At 46.4% G+C, this 25805-nt stretch overlaps 1 protein-coding gene across 2 annotated transcripts in view; it reads right to left on the bottom strand.

Annotated features, from left to right (window-relative positions):
- Positions 1 to 25805, bottom strand: part of LOC138521827 (G-protein-signaling modulator 1-like) — a 165164-nt gene that overhangs the window by 78954 nt on the left and 60405 nt on the right. For both annotated transcript variants that reach the window (XM_069634947.1, XM_069634946.1), the window contains exon 2: positions 3415 to 3593. In XM_069634947.1, coding sequence (XP_069491048.1) covers positions 3415 to 3546 — 132 coding nt within the window. In that variant the 5' untranslated portion in view covers positions 3547 to 3593. The remainder of the gene's footprint in view (positions 1 to 3414; positions 3594 to 25805) is intronic.

Genomic DNA, 25805 nt, shown 5'->3' with positions numbered 1-25805 from the left:
GCTCACAACCCCCCCACACCCCCTGAATGATACACCCTGCACTCGGTCCACATTACCAAAAGAGGTGAAGGAGGTGTACCTGTCAGGCTGTGCTCGTTTCACCTTTATGATTGGGATCACAGCTGGTTTAGTAGTAGTGTGGGGCTGAGTAGGAGCTTTAGCGGCTACTCCTCCCTGTACTCCTGCAGAGCAGTAGTCCTTTCGTCACAATGAGCCACCTAAATAGTACAGAAGGAGACTATGAATATTTGCAAAAGCTCCCCTACGTGCAATTGTGGACATTTTGAAAGCAGAATGGAAATGTGAGTAAAACACATTTGGAATCTCCCTAACTTGTCAATTAAAAAAACACCTGCAAATAAACCTTTGCAGGCAGCATTTACTGTGGACTTCTGTAGAATCGGCTTCCTTTTAGCGGGTGGATAAGTCAAGCGGATTTCTCAGAAATACTTTATCGTTTTTTGTCAGCATGAAAATACATGCTGGTGAAGAACCATTGTATTTGACGGCGCAGCGGGAGAGCGACACGCACATGTATGTCCCACACTGTGCCCCCACTCCACCTTCAAAGACATTTCAAATCAATAAAGCGTCAATGGAGTAAAATGTCAAGAGCAAACGCCTTGCTTCTTTGCTCGGCTTTAACAATTCGGGGGTTTAGGAATTGCCCCCCACATAGATGACAAAGTGCATAATACTGTCAGCCATCTAGTGTCTCAAGTACTCTGGGCATGTGTAGCAACTCTGTGAAGCAGGGCTGTCCAACTCCAGGCCGCGAGGTCTGGAATCCTGATGGGTTTTCTGATATCTCTCATTAATATTCATGGTGAAAAGTGTGCATACATTTAGACTCAGTGTATGCACATTTCACATAAATATTAATGAAGGGTATCCTGAAAACCCTGCATGGATCCCGCCCTCGATGCCTGGAGCTGGACAACCCTGGAGGGATCTGATCCTACCAATTGGAAAACACGCCTGTGTCCAACCCCTTCAAACTTGAAATGAAATTACCTATCAGTGAATCATAACAACTGATCGACCTTTCACCTTTACACCACACACCTGCACTCTAAGGCCACAAGGAGACACACAGGCACTCAACGCAAGACCTAATTAATGAAGGTTGACGGGTCAGTGCGCCTCCAGTCATCGGCTTTCCTTTACTGGGCCAATGCATTCAGGGAGTTGGACAATGTGTTTACTTAGACCAGGGGTCTGCAACCTTCATCTTTCCATATGCTTTGGACTACAACTGCAATCAGACTTTGCCAGCATAGTCAAAGTTGGGTGATCATGGGAGTTGTAGTCCAAAACATCTGGAGAGCCACAGGTTGCAGATCCCTGGTTTAGACTAAGGTCTGATAATAAATTGTCAAATAAAATCTGAGGACTGGATATCGGACACCGCCTGGCATGGAATCATCTTGCCGCCCTATTTGTGACCCCTCCGAGAAGAAGCACGTTGATACTTCACGTGGTCTTGCACCTCAATGCATATGAATCGTCCTAGGGGGGCGGCAAAGGGAGAGGTCCAGCGTTTCCTTCCCTAAAATCTTGCTGATTGCTTGAAAGCCTCAGAACATGTCTTATCCCCCGCCGCCCACTCAGGAAACCGTGCTCTTCCTCCGCAGGAGTCTGACATTTGCCACCAAAGCCCTGCCGAAGGCTGCAAACCCATCTTACATCTGATAGGCTGGCGACCTGCCTGCTCATCTGTTGTCCAGGGTGAGCCGCATTTACAAATTCAACTTTATATTTGCTTTAATCAAATGTTCTCTTTTTTAATTCAAATTATAGAGAATCACCAAGAGGGCAAGTTATGTTTTTGTGATATGTTTGTATATGTGTATAGTGCCTTACCGTTACGGCTTCCAAGCGTTGTAGGGTGAATGGCCTTTTGGGCAACAGTAGTCTGATCAGACATGAATTAAAAAGAGCATTAGATTGCATGCAAATAGTATTTAAAAGTTCAAGAGACTGTTCAATTAATAGGAGAGTTGACTATTGCAACGACATTATAGTAGCCGTATTATAAAAAGAGTAAAGGCTCGGCCTAGATTGCTGTGTCAGTGACTATATCCCAGCTGGCCTGAATTATTTGTGCGACATAGTCCTATTCTATGCGACACAGTGCCAATGGTGGAACGGGGCTACTATTAATCAGTCTATCAACCCCAAGGGCAACTGCCTACAGTGGAGGGCTCTGCTATACTTTACATACAGAACACATGCACGATGAATAACATGCAAATTGCATGCACATTTGTCAGATATATCAAATATATATTCAATGCATGTCTAGTTGGCAGGCTGTATTTGAGAATGACCAGGGCTATATGACTATCAAAATCCTGTAAACTGGCATTAGACATAGTTGAATACATTATAACATATGCAAAACAATGCAATACAACCATATTTTAGTATAGTGCTTCATACTTAAGGATGTCTTGCTTCTAGGCGATGTGAAAGTGAATTTGCACTCGCAGTGAGAGCTGTGCAAATGGCCTCAGCACAGTGATCATTGGGATGAATGACTAGTTTTCAGTGTTTTAACCTGAAAAAATGTAATCAAAAGAAGGGACAAGAGCTTCCCTAATTGGCCAGCAGAATCTTTATGGAGGCCATTACTACCATGGTTTTGGTATAATTGTCCCGGTAGCTCAGCATCGCCTTGGATCGATCCCCGGGTCCCCGATTAGAAATCTCTGGGTATTAAGCACGTTATAAATATGCAACTAAGACATATTTCTGTCACAGCGCCTCGATGCCCCTGGGCTGTGTGAGTGCTTTAAAAATGCAAATAAATAAATAAATATAACGTCGGGCTACTGTCAACGATGAGGCCCATGTGCAGGGCGTATCTTCCACAGTAGGCACAGGGATTGAGACCCGATTAGGAAAGCCTGCCACTAGAGTCCCAAAACACATGTCCCATGCCAGAGCCACCAAAAAACCATGCCGCCGGACAGAACTGCTGGTACCGCCATGGCGTCTGACAGAACTGAAACCAAATTATGAGGCCACTGAGATTGTTACGAGTTTGGCGGTAATTCGGCGGTAAATCTGATACATTACTGCCAAAATCGTTTACTGTTACCGCCACTCTTTGCCATTACCGCCGAACTCGTAATGAGGCACAATGTCCTGCACAAATGAGGTTGCGGGCATAGTTGAAAAGTGAAGAAAGTATGCCAACGCCCTTTATGGGCCTGCATTTTAAGTGTGGTATTCTATGGGAATCCCAGGGACTTGGCATGAGGACCAGGTACTGCAATATCACTCAGATAGGCAAGGATGCTATTACTATACCACAAACTGTTTGAGTATCAAAAGATCATTGAGTTTGTTTAGAGGGATTTTCGAAATGGTAACAAGCAACACTACGTACGTGCCACGCCCACCGCTCACCTGCGTCGCAGTAGCTGACGCGCCGTCCGTGGAGAGTGACGCCTCAGGCCCAGAAGAGATACTGAAGTAGTGAAACGCCTCCTGGGGCGGCCCTCGAGGGGACTCGGCCTTATCTTCAGGGTCGTCCTCCATCTTGGTAGTCCTCTTGCTTTCGAGGGTCCTCGTGGGATTTTAGAGATCTGTCAGGTGGAAAGACGGAGATAAAAGGGGATTAACTGCGTGTTGCCCGAGGTGCACCGGGAGAGCTCTGTGTGGATCATATCACTGGAATAGCACGGGCATTCTGCGGGTCACGATTGAGATGCCCCGAAAGAGTTCTGGAGTGGTGCACATTAAGAATGGCCGGATACAGGAAAGGTGTCTGAGGCTCCACTCCTAAAATAGAGGGGAGGTCTGTGTCCATATTGTACAGAGCTCACAGAACACCTTCTGGCCTGTGTGCGACCCTCAGTGCTCCCTGAACAAACTCGCTCCCAGCCTTTCTTAACGCAACTCGGTCCCCTGAGTAGCACTCGACCTCGCAGGGCCCATGCTCCCAGAGAAACCCTCTTCGTATGCCCACAACAACCCCCTTAGAGCTCACTGAGTAGCCCTCAGTCGATATACAGACCCAGAACATCCTAAGCAGCTCCCAGCCTGCATGCGACCCCAGAACACTCTGACCATACCCCAGCCTGTGTGTAGTCCCCAAAACAATACGAGCATTCCCAACCTGTGTACTATCCCAAAACTCCCTTAGCAGACCCCACCCTGTATGTGGCCCCAGAAGAGTCTGAGCAGCCAACCCAGCCGGTGTTCAGTGCCCAGAATACTCTGACCGGTATCCCACCTGCATTAGCCATCAGAAAACTCTCTATGAGAACACCATGCGGAGCCCCCAGGCTGTGTTCGGTCCCCAGAAAACCCTAAGTAGCCTCCAGCCGGCGTGCAGACTCCAGAACAATTTAGGCGGCCGCCAGCCTGTATGCGGCTCTCGGAACCCGGCGCAGTACCCAGCCTTTGCGTGGTACCCAGAACACCCTGTATGGCCCCAGCCTGTGTGCAACTCCCAGAACACCCTAAAAAACCTAAAGGCTGCATGCAAACCCTAAAACGCCCCAGGTAGCCCCCAACCTGTCTGCAGTCCCCAGAATACTGTGAGCAGCCCCCGGCCTCTGTGCAGTCCCCAAAGCACTCAGAGCATCACCAAGCCTGAATGCGGCCCGCGGAATAACTTGCGTAACTACAGCCTGTGTGCAGTCCCCAGAATACCCTGGGCAGCAGCGCAGAAAAATGGGTTAGAACAAGACGGAGCGGCGCTGCTATCCTCAGACCCAGGGGCTTGCACACGACACTCCCGGATCTGCACTGTATCCGCGTTATCGCACGGACGTACAACCTTCAACGAACAGGTGGCTTTTAGAAGACTCTTCAGCGCTGCCAAGTCCTCTGAAAGAAGTCTGCTTGTTGAAGCATGGGTTGCTTGTGAATGTGATAACTCGGCTTCAGAACAGAATACAATGTATTGCACTTAGAAGGATTATTGGGAGTGGGCAATGTGTTGCACCTTGATGGATTTTGGGGATAAGTAGTAATGTATTGGGCTTATATGGATTTGGGGGTTGGACAATGGGGCTCATTACAAGTTTGCCGGCATCCTGGTGGTAAATTTGCCAGGATACTAGCAAGCTGTATTACTGTTACTGGCACTCAATCACTTTGAATGTCCACCAGATTCCGAGTGCCAGGTTACAGTGTAGGACTCCATGGGGGAATTTGCAGGTATTACCAGCGCCTGTAATACCAGCATTTCTTGCCTGTATGGTGGTCGAGGTCATACCAGCCACCTTCCCGACAAACTCATAGATGGCCGGTGCGATAATGTGCCAGTAAATGTTAATACTGGCACGTTAACACCACACCAGTCAACCCGCAATGAGCCCCATGTGTTGCACTCAGATGGATTCTGGGGGAGGCCAACATGCTGAACCAGATGGTCCAGAAAGGTAGCCAATTTCTAGCACTTGGATGATTTTCTAAGTGTAGCCATGGTACTGCTCTATGATATCCATGATGGTATTAAATATGTGGTACTTAGAGGATTTGTGCGGTGTGCCAATGTGATTCACCTGGAATAATTCTTGAGGGTGGCCTGGGTGTTGCTGTCGGAGGACTTTTGAGGGTAGCCATTTTTTTGCACAGAGTGCAGCCATTGCATTTAGAAGATCTCAGGCGACAGCTTCCACAGAGCACTTGAAAGGTTATGGAGCCAGCCAGGGTGCTGCGCCTATTCGATTCTTTGAGGGTAGCCAATTTATTAATTCCTGGCAACTGTAGAAGTGTCCATTACATGGAATGCAGGTGTTGGCAGAATGCAGCCTGTGTGGTCATTTTGGGTTGAGCATGTAGCCACTTTATGCAAGCTGGATGCATGCACAATGATGCCACCTTACTTTATCCAAGAAAGAGAATACTACCCCAAAAGTTAAGGGCAAGAAAGGCAAACCTTTTAATGCATTAAAAAATATATATTATATTCTGTTTAGAGATTTTAACAAAGAATATATGTATGTTTCTGGATAATCTGTGCTTATTCATTTAACGCAATAACTCAGTGTTAATCACATAGTACACGAACATGAGTCCCCTAGCCCCACCTACCCAACTAATAAGTACCCTTGAGTCATTTATTTCCATTTCCAGCCTTCCTCCTAAGCACCGCTCCCATGTCAGGAAACACAAGCACACCAGGCGTCAGAATCAAGGTCTAAATGCCCTCCAACCTTCCAACTGGTCCTAGAAGGTTAATGGTGCAAATGTCCTTCATCAAAACGCAACTCACAAAACCCTGTCTTCGTTCCAATGATGCAAACAACAACAGGGCCCGTTGCCAACGGCTGGTACCGGACCAAAGCCATTCAGAGAGCAACCTTCCGACAGCTTCTAGAGTCCTCAGAAGCCAACACCCTTCCTGATGAGGCCTGGGAGGGCGCCCGCTCACACCAGGACATAGAATAGGTACTCATCGCCATTTGGTACAACCACAAGAATCAAGTGAGCTGCCCTCATCCTCCGGGTTCCTTCTTCCGTCTCTGGCACAGGAGGTTATAGGAGACTCTGGACAAGGGTCTCGACGCAGAGCTCGGGACTGGATTTCTTCATCCCTCTCAGAACAAATCTAAATTATCTCTCTTACTAGAATACACTGCATCGCCTTGCCTGACCCTTCTGGGGTGCCACGCTCTCTCTTCTCCTGCTCAACCGCTTCTTAATCTCCTTTAGCCTAATTCGAAGCGTCAGATTCACCTGTCTTTAAATATATCACCATAGCCAGGTCCTTCTCAAAGCACGCACATCTTCTGCTTGATATTGGCTGCTGGAAGACGCTGATCCATATGAAGCAATCAGAACTCTGGCCTCTGGCCACTCGCCCCTTTTTAATGGAACAGGAAGCCCCCGACCCAACCTGTGAGTTGAACGATGCACCAATGGCTCTTTAGCCGAGCATGGACATGTGCAGTTAGGCCAACTGGGTCTCCTTGGACCTGGGGCAAACTTTCAGTCATGAAACCTACATTAGGGGCTATCTGTCCGCAAGAAATGAAACATTACCCCTCAATGTGCATGCAGAGGCGGACAACTGCAGCCATTCTTGCTTTGCATCAAGAGTTGCCAACTGCACAAGTGCACTGAGAGACAAAGAATGCACTGCGAGCATTTGTTCATTCGTGTTGGCGCCCCGTTGCGCCTGTGCTTCTACTCGATGGAAGGCCATTCTGCCAGGATGTGCACATGTGGGCTCGCTGGTCCTGTTTTTATTCATCTGGGTTTATTGGAAGTGAGAGAAGAGGTTTAACAAGAAGGGCTGTCAGAGCTGTTCCAAACTGGAGTGCCTTCAAATGGTTGTAGGTCAACTGGTCGAATTTAAATGGCCGACAGGACAAATAGTCGACACCAAAAGGTCGACAGGTCAAATGGTCGAAGTTTTGTTTTTCACATTTTTTTTGGGGGGGGGGAGTCCCCCCCTAACCGCCTTTTTTTTGCTAAAAACACCTTTTTCTTCCCTAAACGAAAATCTAAAAAAATATATATAACTAAAAAAAAATTCGACCATTTGTCCTGTCGACCAAATTGTGTCGACCATTTAACTAGACACCCCTTCAAATAGTACACAAGATGCCTTAAAAAGATTAATCGTTAACCTGATGTTGAGTAGAGAAGGATTTGGACAGCAAGAGGGGACAGCACAGACATGCTAAGAGTACAAGCGGACATCCTCATCAGACATTTTTTATAGCGCCTTTCAACATTATTACGGTCCCAACACACTGTAGGTTGGACGCCCTTGGGGGACCGAAGTCCAGGTATGGGAAATTCGTCAGAGAGGTATAGAATGCGTGTGTGCATTTTAGCCAATACGAAGGTAGGTAATAAAGATTGCGTTTTAGAATATTTACACAAATTTACAGCTGATAGGGCAAGTTGTGGAACCAACAGGGGTGCGATGATACTGCCAAATGACTGGATTGCACGGTTGCGTGGATCAAGGCCCTTCTCCAGGGCAGTTCTGAATCCTGGTACAGCAAGGATTGACTTGATATCAAGGGTTAGGCAGTCCCAGGGGGAGCGTTGTGGGGGGGAGAATGAAGAGGCAAGAGCAGGAGGAAGATCAGAGAGGAGTTTCAGCAGGGAAAACCCTCAGTAAGTGTGGGTAACTAGCAGCAGTTGGAATTGTCCAGGATTGGGGAGAGGGGGCTACTTCATGGATAGATGGAATACTGGGAAAAGAAATCTAAAGGAGGTTGTGGAGTGGCTGGCGCTTGGACACCCTCCCATGTACAGGTGGCCTGCGGAGAAGGTTCAGGATCAAGGAGAGTATGGCGAGGGTACACATGGCAAAGGTCAGTATTGGGTCAAGCGAGGTATTGGGGTACCGAGGGATAGTCTGTCCTGCTGAAGACTAAGATGGAGATGGGAAGATGGGGAGATGGAGATGGGAAGATGGGAGATGGGAAGATGGGAGATGAAGATAGGGGATGGAGATGGGAGATGTAGATGGGAAGATGGAGATGGGAAGATGGGAGATGAGAAGATGGGAATCTTTGCGGATTGAGAAAGGGGTTGATTTTTCAGATGTTCAGGGGGATAAGTCTGACAGCCTGTTGGTGGCAGTGAAGAGACTTTGGGATTTCAGATCACTGTCAAAGCGAGCCCTAAGGTTAACACCCTTGGGTAATGGAGTGAGGGTATTTTAGGGAAGGGGAGAAGAGGCCAGGTGTTGGAGCACCTCTGTTTTGGAGGAGTTTACCATCAGGCAAATGCGATCCCGATGTGTGGAATCACGGTTCCCTCACTTGGGCAGATTTTCAACCTTTGATTTTGCCCTTAGTGCTTTGCCAACACATTATCTGCCTCCCTGCCAGGTAACCCTTCCAGGGCATACCGGCTGATGCCCCCATGCCCTGAACATTATCTGTGTCCTTGGTCTCTACTTCTTTTTAGTTTGGGCTATTAGCTGGCACTTGCGCCACCTATAAGCTAAAACTATTGCATTAGCGTACAGATAGGGAGAAATTGCATATGAAAAGGGACACAAAGCTTGAAGGTGTTGCTTGGTTATTTGCCCACCTATTGACTGCCCATGGCCATGCTAATCCGTATGACCATTCCCACCCACTTTCTGCCCCTTCCCACCATAAACACATCCTCATGGGAACTCTTTCAGCTCACTTTAATCAAGCCTCACCATCAAACTTTGCACTCAAGGTCCCTGCCAGTGTTTTTTCAAAGCAGCATCCTGAGAGTTAATAAATTAATTGGGGCTGTAAACGTACTACTGGTGTAATAAAAATGTCTTACCCAGGTCTGCCTTCAGCCACTATTTATAAGCACTAGGCGTGCCCTTCACTTAGTTCTGTTAAAAACATGCATTGACTTAGCCAACCATTTTGGTTTGTGTATAAGCATTAGGCATTTGCCAGGCACTGCTATTAGATGCCCTGGTACGCTCCCCATTTTGTGCTTGCTACCATCGATGGCCAGTTAATACCACTATGGCATTATGGAAGCGCTTACAGCCAAACTTGCTCTTACTCCCAACCTCACCATCACAATCCACTTACTATACAAGCCCCCTGGGCCGCTATCCACCTTCTCTGAAGACCTCTCCAACATCCTGGTAAACAATACTAAAACCAGCTCCAAAATGATCGTATTAGGCGACTTCAACCTAGGCCTCGCCAACCCTAATTACTCAGCTGCCCTGCTGATTGACAATATGCTCACTAACTCAGGCTTCACTCAGCATATTAACAATCTTACACACACCAAGGGGAGAACCCTTGATTGGATAGCTGTCCATAACTGTGAAATTAATGTTGATTCTAACCAACCATGTGCTTGGACTGACCATCACCTCATCACTTTTAACATCTCTGCCAAAACTCCTAGTTCCACCCCAGATGTTGCACCGGCCATTCCCACTAGAAACAAGTGCGACATAACCTGCGATAAACGTCTCCCTCTTATCCTTCCAGCTTTAAATGAACAGGCTCTCTCACATGTACCGATTCCACTGCTCTGGTTGACATCTACAACCATTCTATGTTAAAAGCCCTTGACCTTATTGCCCCATCTAAATTAAGAAAACCCAAACCTCAAGCTCCTCTTAACTCTTGGTTCACACCTCAGCTCAGAACCCTACGTAAAGAAAAACGAATCTCTGAATCACATTGGAAAAGCAACCCCACGGAAGCTAATAAAGCCAGCATCATCCTAGCAACGTTAAACTACAAGGAAGCCATACTCCAGGCAAAAAAAGAAACGTATAATAAACGCATCGAACAAGCCAAATCTAATACGAAAGAACTGTTCTGAATTTTAAAAGAACTGGAAACCCCTGTCTCAGCTCCCGAAAGTTGCACCAAAGATAGCACTTGGTGCACCAACATTCAAAACGCTCTCCTTGGCAAGAGAGCCACCCTCCAAGCCAAAATCAATGACAAACAAACTAGTTTACAACTTAACCCTCAACCTAACTCTCAACCAACAATTAACTCTCCCATCCCGGAATCTTTGACTCGCTTCAGCTTCACTCCTCTCTCCGTTCCTGAAGTGGAAACTATTGTCAATAGCCTGAAACCCTCCAACTGCCAGCGGGATCTGTGCCCTGCGCCAATCATCAAGGAGGCCGCCTCTGAGCTACCCCCCTTCATTACTACATTCATTAACTCTTCCTTCCATACTGGGATTGTACCAGACAACCTTAAGGACTCCTGGGTTATCCCGCTCCTAAAGAAACCTACCCTGGACCCCAACATTCCCACCAATTACAGGCCCATCAACACGGTGTCGTTCCTACTAAAATCCTGGACCGAGCTGCCTATTTACAGATTCAACAATATCTTGAATCCAACAAACTCCTGGGACTAAGGCAATCTGGGTTTCGACCACGTCACGGCACCGAACAGCCCTTATCGACCTTAAGATCCAAATTGAAGACTTACGTGACAAGGGTAAACTTGCACTATTACTCCTTCTAGACCTCTCTGCGGCTTTCGATCTCGTAAACCACCAAATACTGTGCAGACACCTCGAACAAGCAGCCCACTTTTCTGACAAAGCAACAGCTTGGATCAGTTCATTCCTGGACAATAGATCAATGCGTGTCTTTTCTCCCCTAGCAGCAGCCTCACCCTCACCTGTCACCTGCGGAGTACCACAAGGATCTTGCGTCTCTCCCACTCTGTACAATGTATTCACAAACCTCTATTCGATATCTTGGACTATCTGGGTGTCACATACACTAATTATGCTGATGACACCCAGACACTCATCCCCATCTCAGGAGACTACACAGCCCACTCTCTCTCGATAAATGCCATCTATCAAGTCATCCAAGCCTGGATGGCGCAGCATGGACTCTGTCTGAATGACGAAAAGACAGAGATTCTCATCCTCGGCTCCCCCGAAAAACTCTCCAAATTAGACCTTGTATTCAAATCCTTCACCATAGATGGCAATACCATCAAGGTCTCCAAAGACACCAAAACCCTAGGGATTTACATCGACTCCACTCTATCCTTCGCCAGACAAAATAATGCAGTCGCTTCTGTAGCGGCTTACACTTGCAAGCTCATCACAGCTAGCCGCCCCTTTCTATCACCAGCCAACTGCATTATACTTGCCAGGACTCTTGTGTTGTCGGAAATCAATTATTGCAATGCCCTCTATTTAGGCACCAACCAATGTAACCTAAAGAAGTTACAAATTATCCAAAATAATGCCATAAAAGCAGCTCTTAACATCCCAAGGAACCATCACATTTCAGACACCAGACGCAATATTCGCTGACTCTCAGTCCCTCAAAGTATTTCTCTAAAAACACTTGCTCTCACCCATAAATGCCTCCCCAGCCAGGCCCCTTGCTACCTAGCTAACAGATGCACCCTACTAAACTCCAACAGACCCCACAGAACTGCCCAGACCAACTGCCTTGCTATACCACGATACAACCTGCAAAGATCAGTCGGCACCAGTTTCCCAGTCCTGGCGGCTAAACTGTGGAACTCAATCCCTAACTTGCTAAGAGTGGAACCCTCCTTCCACAGATTCAAAAACCTAACCAAAGCTTGGCTATCTGCCAATGACTCACCCCGCACTACTGGCCAACCACTTTCCATGCAATAACTATCAGCCTCACTTTATGTATATAGCCTCATGATTAGTCTTGTTTCTTTCATGCTTTGTGCCTTATGTATATAACTGTAATTTATACTGTAAATTTACTGTACTGTTTACCTTTTACCATGTTAACTAAGGTATGCGCCCGGAGGCCCTCGTGCCTGGTGCGCTTTACAAATAAATAAAATAAATACAAAATACTTCCTGGGAAGTTCCTTTGCCATAACTGCGCAAAAGCCCAAACTGTTGCCATTGTCAGTGCTTGTTTCATGGTGCACATGTGACAGTTTCCTGTCCCATGCTTTAGCAGCCACTGGTTTTGATAGGCCTAATATGGCTCTTCTACTGCTTCCTGCGGTGTACGAGTTTTCATTCCCCTCCTCGTCCAGCTTGGAGGTGCTACCTTACAGTGGTGCAGGAAGGTGAGCTGACAGCGGGAGATAAGAGGCGAGCAGAGAGGGTGGATTGAGGGGGAAGAGAGAGGAGAGAGGCAGTGCTTTAAATGGAAAAAATAAGTGCAGGTACTGGCCAATCCAAGTTTTAAATGGGCTGGGACTCAGCTTGTTGGGTGGGGGGAGAGTCTTAAAATCCCACTCGCGCTGGAGTCCAGCCGAGGCCCATTGACCCATTTCAATTAATCTCACACTGCCTGTCCTTCTCCAACACCATTTTCCAAATGTTCCATTTGTCTCACTTTCTATGTGTGCTTTGCGCTGTGTCTCTTTCTCCATTTGTGTCCATTTCTGTGTCTCACTCCCCACTCTACACTCTCCAACTCTCTTTGGAGGCTGGCCTTCGGATCATGTTCTGCTGAAACATCTCAGTACCCAAAATGTTAGTATAATTGTTTATTGTTAAATCATTGACTTTAAATGTAATTCTGTCAGCCTAACGCAACCATCCCTCAAAGTTGCTCATCAATCACAGACGGATTTTGTCCCGTTTTGACACTTGTACTATGCATCAAATATAGCAGGCTTTGAGAACCCACAATTTTTTCAGCTAGTGCACAGTGAAATTAAATTATTTGTGAAGGATCACACACTTTGTATAGTTCAGCGGATTCTTTCACACAAACCTCCAGTTTGCTGTTATGCATTTGTGTTAAGAAAATGTGACTATCGATATAAAGACTTTCTTTTTTGCGTGCCAAATTAGCAGATATCGTGGGTGTAAACTATGCTTTAAAAGGAGTGTGGTGTTGTTATACCTTGCTTTCATTGTGTAAGAAGGCATTTAGTATGCAACTACAGCTGTGTGCGTAAATCACAACTCCAATTACTTAAACATATCCATATTAGAGAAGGTGCTGCTAAGAAACATGTTTTTTTTTATTGCCCAGGCTTTCTATATCAATCGGTGCTGAATAGGAAAACTCTCCGAAGAGCCCATGGGTAACAGGTGAAGCCCGCTTAGCGAAATGGTGTCAGGAGTTGGATGCCTGTCTCTCCTTTTGTTCTGCAGGGTGGGCCCTGAAGGAGACATTATGGGCACTGCAGGTGGTGGAGAGAGGAGGGGGAGAGGGTGCTGCTTTCCCCAGCAAAGGCGGCAGGGGCTTAGTCCTTCATTGTGATGAAGTGAAAAGAAAAGCTTTCATTTTCCCCTCGCCACCTAGTTCAGTACCAGTACACTCTTCAGGCACTGAGAAGTGCAGGTACTCAAAACCTCAAAAATAGGAAGTGCAGGTACTGAGGGCCAGCCCATTTAAAGCACTGGGGGGAGGGACAAAATAGGAGGAACATTTGGAGGCGGGGAGGAGATTGAAACCATTGGATTGGAAGAGGGGAGGAAGATCGTGTGGATGAGAGTGATAACAGAAGAGTGTGGGAGCATCAGGAGGAGAGGAGCGACACCGGAGAGAGAAAGTGGATATTGGATAGGAAAGAGGGAGTCTCCAGTGGGGGGGAAGTATGCGCCAAGGGTGGACAGGGAGTACAAGGAAGGAAGAGACGGCTCCTTTGGGTACGAGCATCTGAGGAGATTGAAAGCAGAAGGCTTGTAATGCTGTGGCCTGCAGGTGCATGCTGGGGTCCGAGGAGTGCCCCTGCCGTCACTCTGGCTGAACTGTGCCGAGGCGGGTTGGGGGTAGCGCGTGCTGAGACTAGTGCCGGCTGGAGCTGTGGCACCGCCTCCCGCGTGCGAGGGCCGCGTCTGCGCAGCAGCGTTTAGAGTGTGTGGGTGGGTCTGAGGGTTGCACTTCCCTAGAATGACGTGCCTCTGCCGGTGCTGCGTGGGAGGGCGGTGGCAACGACGTGCTCCTCACGCGATGCTGCATGCAAGCCTTGCCGGGTGACCGGTGCGGTCTCTACACAATGACACCAGAGCAGTGCATCAAGGCCACACAACAGGGCTGTGTATGGATTATTGACGTGTGACTGCAGAGGCTGCTGCGTGCTTTGCAGGCGTCTCACATTACTGCACATGTCTGTGTTAGTTACATGGCCGACTTGAAAAGCTTTATTCGGATTGACCTTTAGCAGAAATCAGTGGCATAATCAATGTATACACGAAAAATAACAATAAGAGTGATAAATAGAATTAAAACACACACACACTATAACAGTTGAGAAATAACAATTTGATATAATTTTTATTAAAAAACCTCCTGGATTTGATACTTCCCTATCAGGGTTCCTTTATGAGGAGAGCAAGCTCACACCTCACGAGAACACTGTAGTATGTGTGGTATAGGAGTGAAACAACACATGGGCTGAAAGGATTACCAGGCATGCAAAGGCGTTGCTAGGGGCGGCGGGGGTTCAGGGGGCTATAGCCCCGGGTCTTTTGGTTATAGCCCCGGATAGAAGCTTAGGTGCTACAACCAAAATGCCACCTAGCCCCGAATCCCTCCAGTCCCGACATTAGATCTTTTCCAGACCTCGCAACACCCCTGCAGGCATGTAACCACACAGCTCTCTGTGTGTTACAGCCATGTTACTGAACAGTTCTTCGTCTCTAAGTGGGCATATTTTGAGAATTATACTGCACAGGGAAGTTTAGGTTGCATAAACATAACCGAGACAGGTGTGCGTGCTTGCGTGCGTTTGTGTGTGTGTACACAACAAAAGTGCAATCTGTCTGCTGCACTCTTCATATCTCTCGCAGTGCTTGCCGGAACTACTTTTGTTTTATACGAAAAGAAATGTTCTTACTCTAATAAGTTGTATATCGCTTTTATTTAGAATGTATTAAGCGCTTTATTCCAAAGCGCTCTACAAAGAGAGTCGCTTTCCAGTACAATAAAAAAGAACAATATCAATCGACAATATAAAAATGAAGAAGAAAGAAGATGATTCTTAAGAGCAGAATCGAACAGCGGGTAGGATATAAGTGAACGAAGAGAAAGAGGAAGGGCGTTCCAATGCCCGGGTGCCAGCACAGCGAAGGATCCAAAACACGACTGAGCACATGGGGGCGAGGAACAGCTGGGAGAAAGAGAGATTGAGAGCACAAAGACCGAGAAGCAGAGTAAAAAGAAACTAAGGAAGAGAGATAGACAGGAGCAAGACCATAGTGACATTTATAATCCACACAAAGAAAATGACATTTAAGACGAGAGTGGAAGAACAGCCAGCCAAGCAAGAGAAGGGGGAGAAATAGAATCACGTGGCTGAGGTGAATATAATAGACAAACAGATTAATTAAAAACAGATTTAAGAGGGGCTGGACGTGAAAGAGGAAGTCCGAAGAGGGTAGAGGAGCAACAGAATAGGCGAGAAAAGATGAGAGTTTAGTTGCCTCAAATCTAAGAAAAGGTCTTGCCTTACGAATATTAACGAGATGGAAAGGACACTAACGTAAAAGTAGAGAAATACATTAGGAAAAGGATAAATCAGAATCCAAGTAGAGACCAAGATTGCAAGCCGTATTCAAAATAGGGAGTAAGGAAGGAGGAAAGGAAATAGAAGCCAGGGGAGCAGGAGGAGGAATGGTAGAAGCAGGACAAAAGAGAACTTCTGTCTTAGCAGAAGTTAAGACCAACAAATGGTCAGCCATCCAGGATTTAATACCTAAGAGTCAGGAGGTGAAATTATCTTGAAAAGAAGATGCAGAGGAAGAAAAAGAAAGAGCTGGGTACCCTCAGCATAAAAATGGTGAGATAACCCAAAAGAGGAGATAATAGAAGCAAGGGGAGAAGTATAGAGGGAGAAAAGAAAGGGACCAAGAACAGAACCATGGGGAACTCTCTGTAAAAGAGGCCTGGTATCAGAAGAATTCCCAGCCCAAGAGACCAAATGTGCGCAAATAGATAAGTAGGAACGTAACCAAGATAGAACAGACCCAGAGAAACTGGAGGAGGAAAGAGAAGGCAAAACGCAAAGCATGATCCACAATGTCAAAGGCAGTGGATAGATCCAAAAGAATGTTTAGAGTATCGTGCCGATAACAAAGAATCACAAACTGAAAGAAGAGCATTTCCAGTAGAATAAAGAGAACGAAAACCAGACTGATCATCAGAAACAAAAGAAGAGACTCTAGAGTAAACAAGGCGCTCAAGAGGCTTACAAAGATAAGGAAGAAGAGAAATGGGTCTAAAGTTAGAAGGAAGAGCAGAATCCAGAGAAGGTGTTTATGGAATGGGGAGTGTAGAAGCATGCTTGAAAGAAGAAGGACAACTCAAAGAAAGAAGAGAAGTATTATGAAGAGAAGTGTGAGATAAGACACCAAGGAAGGATACACCTTTGGGGTGAGAGAAGATTTGTACCGTAAGTTTAAGGAATTAATGTCAATTGACAAAAAAGTGTTTTATTGATCCATATATAGATTTCTTATTCGTGTACTTCTTAATATATTTATACACTTTTTATGGATTTGAAATTTAGAATTCCAGTTTCCAGAGTTTAAAGACTGTAACAACCTGGTTTTTGTTTCCAAAAGTGTTAACCCCCTTGTAGTTAATTTTTTTCAATTTTATTTTTAACCACTGATTTTTAAGCTTTTGTTTATAATCGTCTATGTTTAAACCTCTCTGTATACTCTTCAACACAGGTTTCGCTGGATGCACCAATGTATGCAGGCATCCGGGCATTGGTGTCGCGTTTCATTATGCACCCCTAGACTTCATCTGGTCTGTGTCCCCTGTACTCATTTGCCTGGGCCCTCACCTGTTCTGTGCCTCGAGCCCACGCTCACCCTTAATACCCATCCTACACTCGACTACTTGGTGCCCACAGAACTCAATTGACTGTTATGTTGTATCTGCTTTTCTACTGCACCAAATCACCACTGTCGAGGTTTCAGAGTATCTATGCTCGTCTTTGGAGTGCTTTACTGTGCCCCCGCCAAGATTATCAAGACCTTGGTATGCAAGGGGAGAGAAAAAGTGTGAGGAGAAGACAGGAGGATGGGAAAGTGGAAAGAGATGCTTCACACACAGAGAGGGATGCAGCAGGGGAATAATGTTTTGTGATAGCATGGCTGCGTGCCCGTCCTGTTAGGTGGACCATAGTTCTACCAAAGAGAGGAGGCACTTATGCCCTAAAGTGTTGTGGTAACTGGGTTGGGTTCCCAAGGCAGATTTTGAGAATTGTAAATGAGTGCACTGTAATGTTGGATGCACGGGGGGCTTGAGGGTGTGCTCTGGTGCTCCTGGAAGTTTGGTGGCTTATTTATCGGGTATCTCTATACGTTGTACCCCAAGTCAAAATCCAGAATCTTCCATTCGGGAATGCCAAGAGTGGCCTAGTCAAGAATAGACTGTATAAAGGTGAATATTGTTGGTAACAGAAGGTAAGGGAATCGAGTGGTCAAATTAGTAGGGCAACATTGAAACAGACTTGCACTGTTAAAGGTTTATTAAGAGTTTCTTCTGTGACATGTCATTCTAGACTTTATTTTAGTTAATCATAATGATGTGTTATTTATACAGCACCTTAATCCAAAGTGCTTTACAGAGCCCATATTTACATACAATATCACCCAACCGAAATTGGTACTCATTTATCGACCTCGGAAGGATGAAAGGCTGAGTTGGCCTTGCTGAGATTTGAGCCTGCGACCTGCAGATCACGCTCAGATTGCAGCAGTGAGCGCTCAACCCGCTGAGCTATCGTACCAGCCTCAGTGAGAGGGTCTGTGTCAAGAGCTCTCACCTGACTTATCCCCCGCACCCCTCACTCTGTAGGTGCCCCCCAATCTCTGTTTCCCGTGTGACTTTTCCTGGGGCGCTGCTCACAGTTTCAGTGCTTTGTGATTCAGCAGCATGCCTTGCTGTGACAAGTATGTGTTCATTGCCCAGACCTTATGACGTGGGAGGATAGCTCAGGGGCAACGTGCTCACCTTGGAAGCACAGGTTCTATCCCCGGGTCCGCGCTTAGAAACCTCTGGGTATTACGCGCGTTATAAATAACCAATTATACATATATATATACTTTTTTTGCAAAGTTTGGTGAGAATTCGTCCAGGGGGAGCGAAGTTATAAGCCGCCCAAAAAGTGCTCTTCCTATGAGATGAGCAACTTAACCATAACTACATGGCCGCTACCGCATGTAAAGCCCTCACTATGACCCTGCGATGACCTGCATTTGACCTCAAACCTGCGACCCTGCATCTCTCCCACTGTGCATTCTCTGTACCTGTTTTGTATGCGGCGTGGCCAGAACCTGCACCATGCAGGATATCGCTGAGCGCAATCAGCATTGTGCAAAGAGCGGATGAGGGATTCACGAAAATAGGGAAGTATTTGCTTACATTAGTCGGATGAATTGCACATGTTTTGTATAATTTTCAATTGTTTTGTTCAATTTTCCAACTCCGAGCAACGTCCATGGGCAAATATGCATCCTCACAGCGCCGTCCATCCCCACACTGTCATTCACTTAACCATCCAACTTTGCTAACCCTACCAACTAATCACTCAAACTCCAGCAAACTCGGAAGTGCTTCACCCCCATAGCCAGCATACATATCACAGCTTGCTACCCCCCCCACCAATGCATTCTGGCACGACTGACACACAGGACCCCTTACTCGGCAAAAATGCCTCAATGTTCTTAACACAAAACATCTAGAAACTCACTCACCCGCAACCAGAGCTCTGGGTGCTTGGCATCCACTGCACACATCAACACGAGAGCACAGACATCTTGCACTTTTCCTCTCATTCCGACTGATCAAACCTCACCCATTCTCTTTCAGAGCCACCAGAGAGCCTGGAGACCATGCAAGTCGGAGCGCTGCACGGTATAGATCATCATAAAACATCCATCGTCGCACTCTTGCCTGTGTACACATCCCTACATCATCACAAATGAATGTACCCATCCTGACACGCTCATCGCGCCTTGAAACACTTGTGTATAGGCGCGTTACAAATGCCATATCATATCACTCATTCACCCCCTTCTCACTCATGACCCGCCCCTTAGTTACCACCAGGTACCACAGTGTTGTGGAATTGTCGAGATATTGACAATCACCACACTACCCGAGTTGTTGACATTGGCAGGTGCACTGGCCACAGGAGTATGAAGGGAGGACAGGGGGGGGCTATGAGAGAGCATGATAGAGGTGGGGACCAGAGAAGTAAGGAACCTTATATGCCAGACGGACCCAGATCAGGACAGAGGCGCATCAGGGGAAACTACGCAAGCCGAGAGCCTCAATTCAGGATAGAGATGCAAACTAACCAACCCCACTAACAATTTCCCCTTCTGCATACACCTCTCAAACTCCAACCCAAACACAACCAAAACCTACAGCACAACAAACCGCACAAACTTCACTACATTGCAACAACAAAACAAAAACACACATAGCCTTGCACAACAGTACACAACGACTACCGGCCGCAAACACCCCAGGCCCAGCCAACGGACCCACCGGGCTGAGGCCGCCAACAGCACATCACTGCTCTCTTGCACTTTTCCTGCTTCCTCCCACTAACTCATCCTCCCCTCCTCTTTCAGAGCCGCCAGAGCGCCAGGGGACCACTCCGGTGGTGATAGTGCGTGGTACAAATGTCCTTTAACATTAACATGTATCCATCTCTCCATCCGCACAAGCATTCATTCATCCAGACTCCTGACTCTCCTCCGCCCTCACAGCCTCATTCATGTATTCATCGTTAACTTCCCGTTCACTCCTCTTTGCAGCCTCACGTTCATGAGCATGTATTGTCTGTCTTTTCCCCTCAAACACGTGATTGAGAAGTTTGCAGAGAGGCGTGCATAGCATTTTGAAGCGAAAACATCAATGAACTCCATTAAACAGTAAAGGGTTAATAGCGGGAGAGCATGGGTCTACAAGTGAGTAGCCTGTGGATCAAAGAGCACCCCAAGTGCTGGGGGCGGCAAGTTCAGATCAGAAGGGGTACAGAGAACCATAAGGTGCAAGTATGGGTGGGCACACCCCAGGAAGGAAAGGGCCATAGGACCATCGGGGGTACGTCATGGCGAAAGGCTATACACAAAATGATCCCAACAAAGCTAGGACTACGGTCAATGGAAAGGCAAGAACAGAGTTACTTGCCCATAAAGACACCAATGAACTAAACAAAGGCCTTACAAAACAGAGATGTATTACAACGTACAGCTCAGACATGCAAATGATCCGCAGAATTCTAAGGAAACATTGGAACATCTTACACCTTAACCCAGATATGGTCAAATATCTTGATGAAAAACCATCCATCACATATCGGAAGGCACCGACCATCAAAAATCAAATCAGTCCTAGCTTCTTCAATCCTAAAAAAGAACCAGGAGACCTTAGAACCACGTGGCATCTGAAAACCCATTCATGGCAACCACAAATGTGGCAACCCATAGCATATGTCCCCAAATGACTAGTGCTAAATACTCAATCCAACTCCCAAATGGCAAACCTTTGCAAATTAAACAATTCATCAACTACAACTCTAAATCTGTCATATATGGGATCAAGTGTTTATGCCACAAACTATACATCAGAAGCACAATCTGTGCATCGAAACTCAGAATAATGGAACACTTTCAAGCTATTAATAGCCGGGATCCCAAATATCCTTTGGCCAACCATTTTCATACAGCTCATCCTACTGGCCAATCAGCCTGAATGACCTTTTTTGGAATAGAAAAATTGGAACCTCCACAAAGAGGAGGCAACAAAGAGCAACTGCTTAGAAGAAGAGAAGCCAAATGGATAAACCTTATGGAGGTTTGCATGACTGGCCTCAATCAGGACAGCGAGATGTCCAGCTTTTTTTAAAATATCCTTTGCATGAACCGAATTTGCTAAGCGTAGGCATTAGGATACCATGCTAACAAGTAATAAGTCAATGTTTTGTTCCCTTTAAATATGACATTTCAAACACCTCACTTTCATATACTACTGCAAAGTAGCCTTTTGACAAACATTAAGCAAAATGCTTGTTCTCCTTTAAAAATGCCATTCAGAATGCTTTGCCTTCATATACCATTGCGAAGAAGGTTCCTACTCCAAACGGACCTCTCAGTATTTAAGCCCATATTTATAGAACACTATGTAAAAAGTGGGTTTTTCTATTGCCTTCTACCCTTGATCCCTTCTATTTTTCCCTTTATCCTCTCTTTTTTTTTGCAACTGTTGGCATCTAAAGACAATTGTGGCAGCATTGGACGTGATGATGTCATCTCGCGTATGTGCGCGATGACGCAATTGCGCAAGTATACAAAAAGGCGGACATTTTGAAACGCTGATCGCTTCCGCGAGTCAGCGTTATTCGAAACCATGAGGACAACTGCATCCTTGTGTTTCCTGACAGTCGGGTAATCTAAAAGTAAAACCCTGGGCCTGATTTATTGTTAATTGTAAATGAATCTCTAGTGTGCTCATCACATTAAGGTCATGCTGATTAATAGACATATCTGATTCACTTATAGGAAACCCTACACTCCAAAAGAAACATCTCTCCAGAGGAACCACAACAGAGAGTGAGCTACTACTAGTAATTGTTCACTTAATATTGATATTTAAGACAAAACTGTAAGCACACTGATGTGACCTTATTGGTCTTGCTTTTTTCAAACAGTGTTCATTTGTTTTTTGTTTGTTTTCTTTAAGACATATGTAAATTAGTCATCTGACAATACCTCCTGAGTCTGCTGCAGAGTCTTTTGGTCGTGCCTGGAGAGAGACTCTACAGCGTTTTGCTCCTGATTCCAGTGAGGGTCTGCTTTACCCTCTTGTCCTCTTTCTACTTCCACACTCTGAGGACTCAAATTACCCAGGAAGCCGCGGAGCGGCCGCGGAGTCTGCTGCAGAGTCTTTTGGTCTTTAGGCTCTGCAGGCCCCGCGGCGCTCCCACACCTTATATCCCATTGGAACCTTCTTTAAAGAAACCAACTAGAAGCTCCCTGAGAAAACAACAAACGCAGTATACTAACATTACAGCACGCCTGAGCTGATACCCCCTCCTTCCTCCGACAACTGTTCCAGTGTCGAAAGCTGCACTCCGCGGTCAGCGCGTCACCAAGTCTCCCCCCCCCCGCCAACAACCCAGTTAACAGGTGAATTTGCGCCCGTCAGCCCCCCTGGTCCTGTCTGACTGCCGGCGCCTGCGCGAACACAAGTTTCACCTACGCGCCAGCTCCGAGATATCACCAGAACTTCCACTCACGAGAGGACCCGAGAGCTCCTTGCTCACCCCCCCCCTCACCCCGTCTCCGTGAGTCCCATCGACGAACCTCCTCGCCAGAACGGAAACAAGTCCATCAGCTACCTCTGGCCCTCTACATCAGGCACCGGGTCATTTCACACCGAACCCAATCCCCCCCTACGACCGGCTTTCTCTGTTTCCCCCGCCCACCATACCTACTACTCGCGGGCCTGTCTGCGACTCTTCCATATGATATCTCGCAGCTGACGTCTCCATAGCCAGCAGTAAACGGCTCATCTCCCTGCTGTGAAATTTAACACAAAGTGCTGCAGTGCCAAATCCTCCCACGCCCAGGACGTTCACTGAGGATAACATGGGACTCGCTGATCACTCGTCCCAGTGATTGCTACCCAGTTCGAAAACACCACACGCATCTCGGTGTAGAAAACCCGCGGAAAACTCAACACGGTTGCTCGGTACAAAAGGCCCCGCCACTTGAACATTGACAGCCTTGCCCAATCCACCTGCGCTCCAGGAGACCGAAAGGGCTCATCCCTTGGATCCTGTGAGCGCCAGACCTTCAATAAATAATATCTCTACTTGATAACATCCTGATTTGAGATATCGAAAGAGCAACCTCCCTGGATACACCTTGGAATTAGACAACCCGGCACACACCACCTGCGCCCCACGAGACCGCAAGGGCCCGCCCCTTGGATACTGTGGGCCCTAGACCTTCAACAGATAACATCTCTCCCTGATAACACCTCGTTCTGAGAGAGCGAAAGAGCAACCTACAAGGATACAACTGGGAAACAGACAGTCTTGCTCATACCATCTGCAATCCAGGAGACTGAAAGGGCTTGTCCCTTGGATCCTGTGCGTGCCAGATCTTCAACAGACAAAATCTCCCCCTGAAATCACCCACGACACCAGTACTCCCAAACCTGGTACACTGCAGGAGACCAAAAGGGCTAGCCCCTTGGATCCTGTGATCAGCTCTTACACCACCTCAACCACTTTTCTAGGAGGAACTAAGTTACCACCACCAAAGGAGACCGAAAGGGCTAGCCCCTTGGATCCTGTGGTCAGCTCTTTCACCACCTCAACCAAACTTATAGGAGGAACAAAATTACCACCATCAAAGCCTGAACGCGTCAGGACACAACAGATCCGCCAGCAAACAAAGTAGAAATGTTGGCAACTCGACCCAAGCAACCATCAGCTGCCCGCCCGAAGACGAGACTCAGAACAAAACTCAACACAGCGGCCCAATCTGACTTGGACTCGTCACAACTCACGATGGAACAATCCCTTTCACGAGGACACCCACCAAAAGTTGCTCCGAATCATTATCCACACAAACCTGACAATCAGATTGAGCAACCTCTCAATATAGACCATTCCACAAATGCAACAAGCGACCCAACAGGGCAACCAAACGACTACCGTGACCTGCAATATCAAATCAGCATACAAAACCAACCATACACTACATCTGAGACTTCTAAACATCTCACTATCAACCATCGCGTCAATATCAGCGAAGATGTTCAGCTAATTGTCCAAGCAGAAGACGCCTCAAGTGCACCACTACATGACACTCGAATTTACCATGACCAAGACCCCCTGCTAACAATAGTCTGCAACAACTCTTACACCCAAGATGGCAAACTTGCATCTACAATTAATGAAGAAGGAAACCCCCCGTCCGGCCCAACGGACACCAAGATTACCGACACCACAAACCAACTTCACGAAACGACAACACTACCATTTCAAAGAGATCTAGCCGTACAACCAGCGGAAGAAACGAACAACAGTCTCATTCAAGAACAACCGGAAAAGACAAACAACCCACTGAAAAAGCGCCCTGAAGATACACGCGAAGAGTCGCTCCTGATTAACACCGTCACGCAGCTCCAGGCAGAACCAAGTGCAAATAGAGAGACCTCTCTCTCAACCAAACTGCACGACAGAGAAAAAGATTTCGGCTCAATAGAAGACACAAACAATTCCGAACTGCAACTAGCCATAGCAAAACACCAACAACGAACCAGTAATACCGAACAAAAGAACAATGGAAAACAAGGGCTACTGGATAATACTATTAGCTCCTCCAAAATTCACAATTATAATAAAGACTATCCTTCCTACAAAACTGTAGATTTTCCTAACCATGAACCTATCAAACCGCAACCAGAAGAATTATGAACTTTCACTATACCACGCACTTCTCTAAATAACACACTGCAGCAAACAAAGAAGGAAAAAGCAAGATTAGCCAAAATTGCATGGCTACAGACTCACAAATCAATCAAAAGCCCTCAATTGCCAGAACCTATCAACTCCCAAATTCTACTCAAAGCAAAAAGACTATCAATGGACATAACAGAAATAGAATCAATCATGTCAAGCCTTGACAAACGCAAAGAAATATTTAGTACAACTATAGGAAACCACCAATCACAGATGACATCAACCCCATGTCTAACACAAGAAACCGGAAAAAGAATTATTAAGACAGAACGCGACACGAATCAAACAGGAAACCAGAACATTCCCAACCGATTCAACTACGACACGATAGAATCCTTCTACACACCAGATAACATGAACAAAAATGATAACTCAATGCCGCTAGCAGGATCAACAGAACGCAATTCTCCTACCTCAACACCCAACAAACCGGAAAACGACGAAAATACCAATCCAAGAATTCCAACTACAATGCTCGATTTGCAAAACATGTTGATGGCAGTACTTTCTCAAACCATGATACCTTTTATCAAACTACACGAATCCTTGAACGACAATATTAAAGACCAAGGAACCCTCTTAGCAATGATTCATTCCAAACAGATCTATATCGAAAATTTTCTAAACACAACAGAGGTCCGTCTCAATTTAGAAGCAGAGCAATCAAATCGATGGCAACAACGTCTAACAGAAATGGCCAGAAGTGATTGTCAGGAAAAAACCAACTTAAACAACGAACTTCTAGCTCTACTTAAACTACAACAACAACTCCAATCAAACCAAAAACTAGTCTCAAAGAGCATTCAACCTCAACCACCTCAGAGTCCAAACACTCAACAGATTGCCACACAAACTGAAAGCTCGGACGCAAGCCTCGCACAACAACCGATGACATTGGCCTCATTCCTCCCAACA

Source organism: Ambystoma mexicanum, chromosome 13 (genome assembly GCF_040938575.1).
Source record: "Ambystoma mexicanum isolate Mex_15411 chromosome 13, UKY_AmexF1_1, whole genome shotgun sequence".
Classification (NCBI taxonomy): Eukaryota; Metazoa; Chordata; class Amphibia; order Caudata; family Ambystomatidae; genus Ambystoma; species Ambystoma mexicanum.
This window is presented reverse-complemented; position numbering and strand designations above follow the sequence as displayed.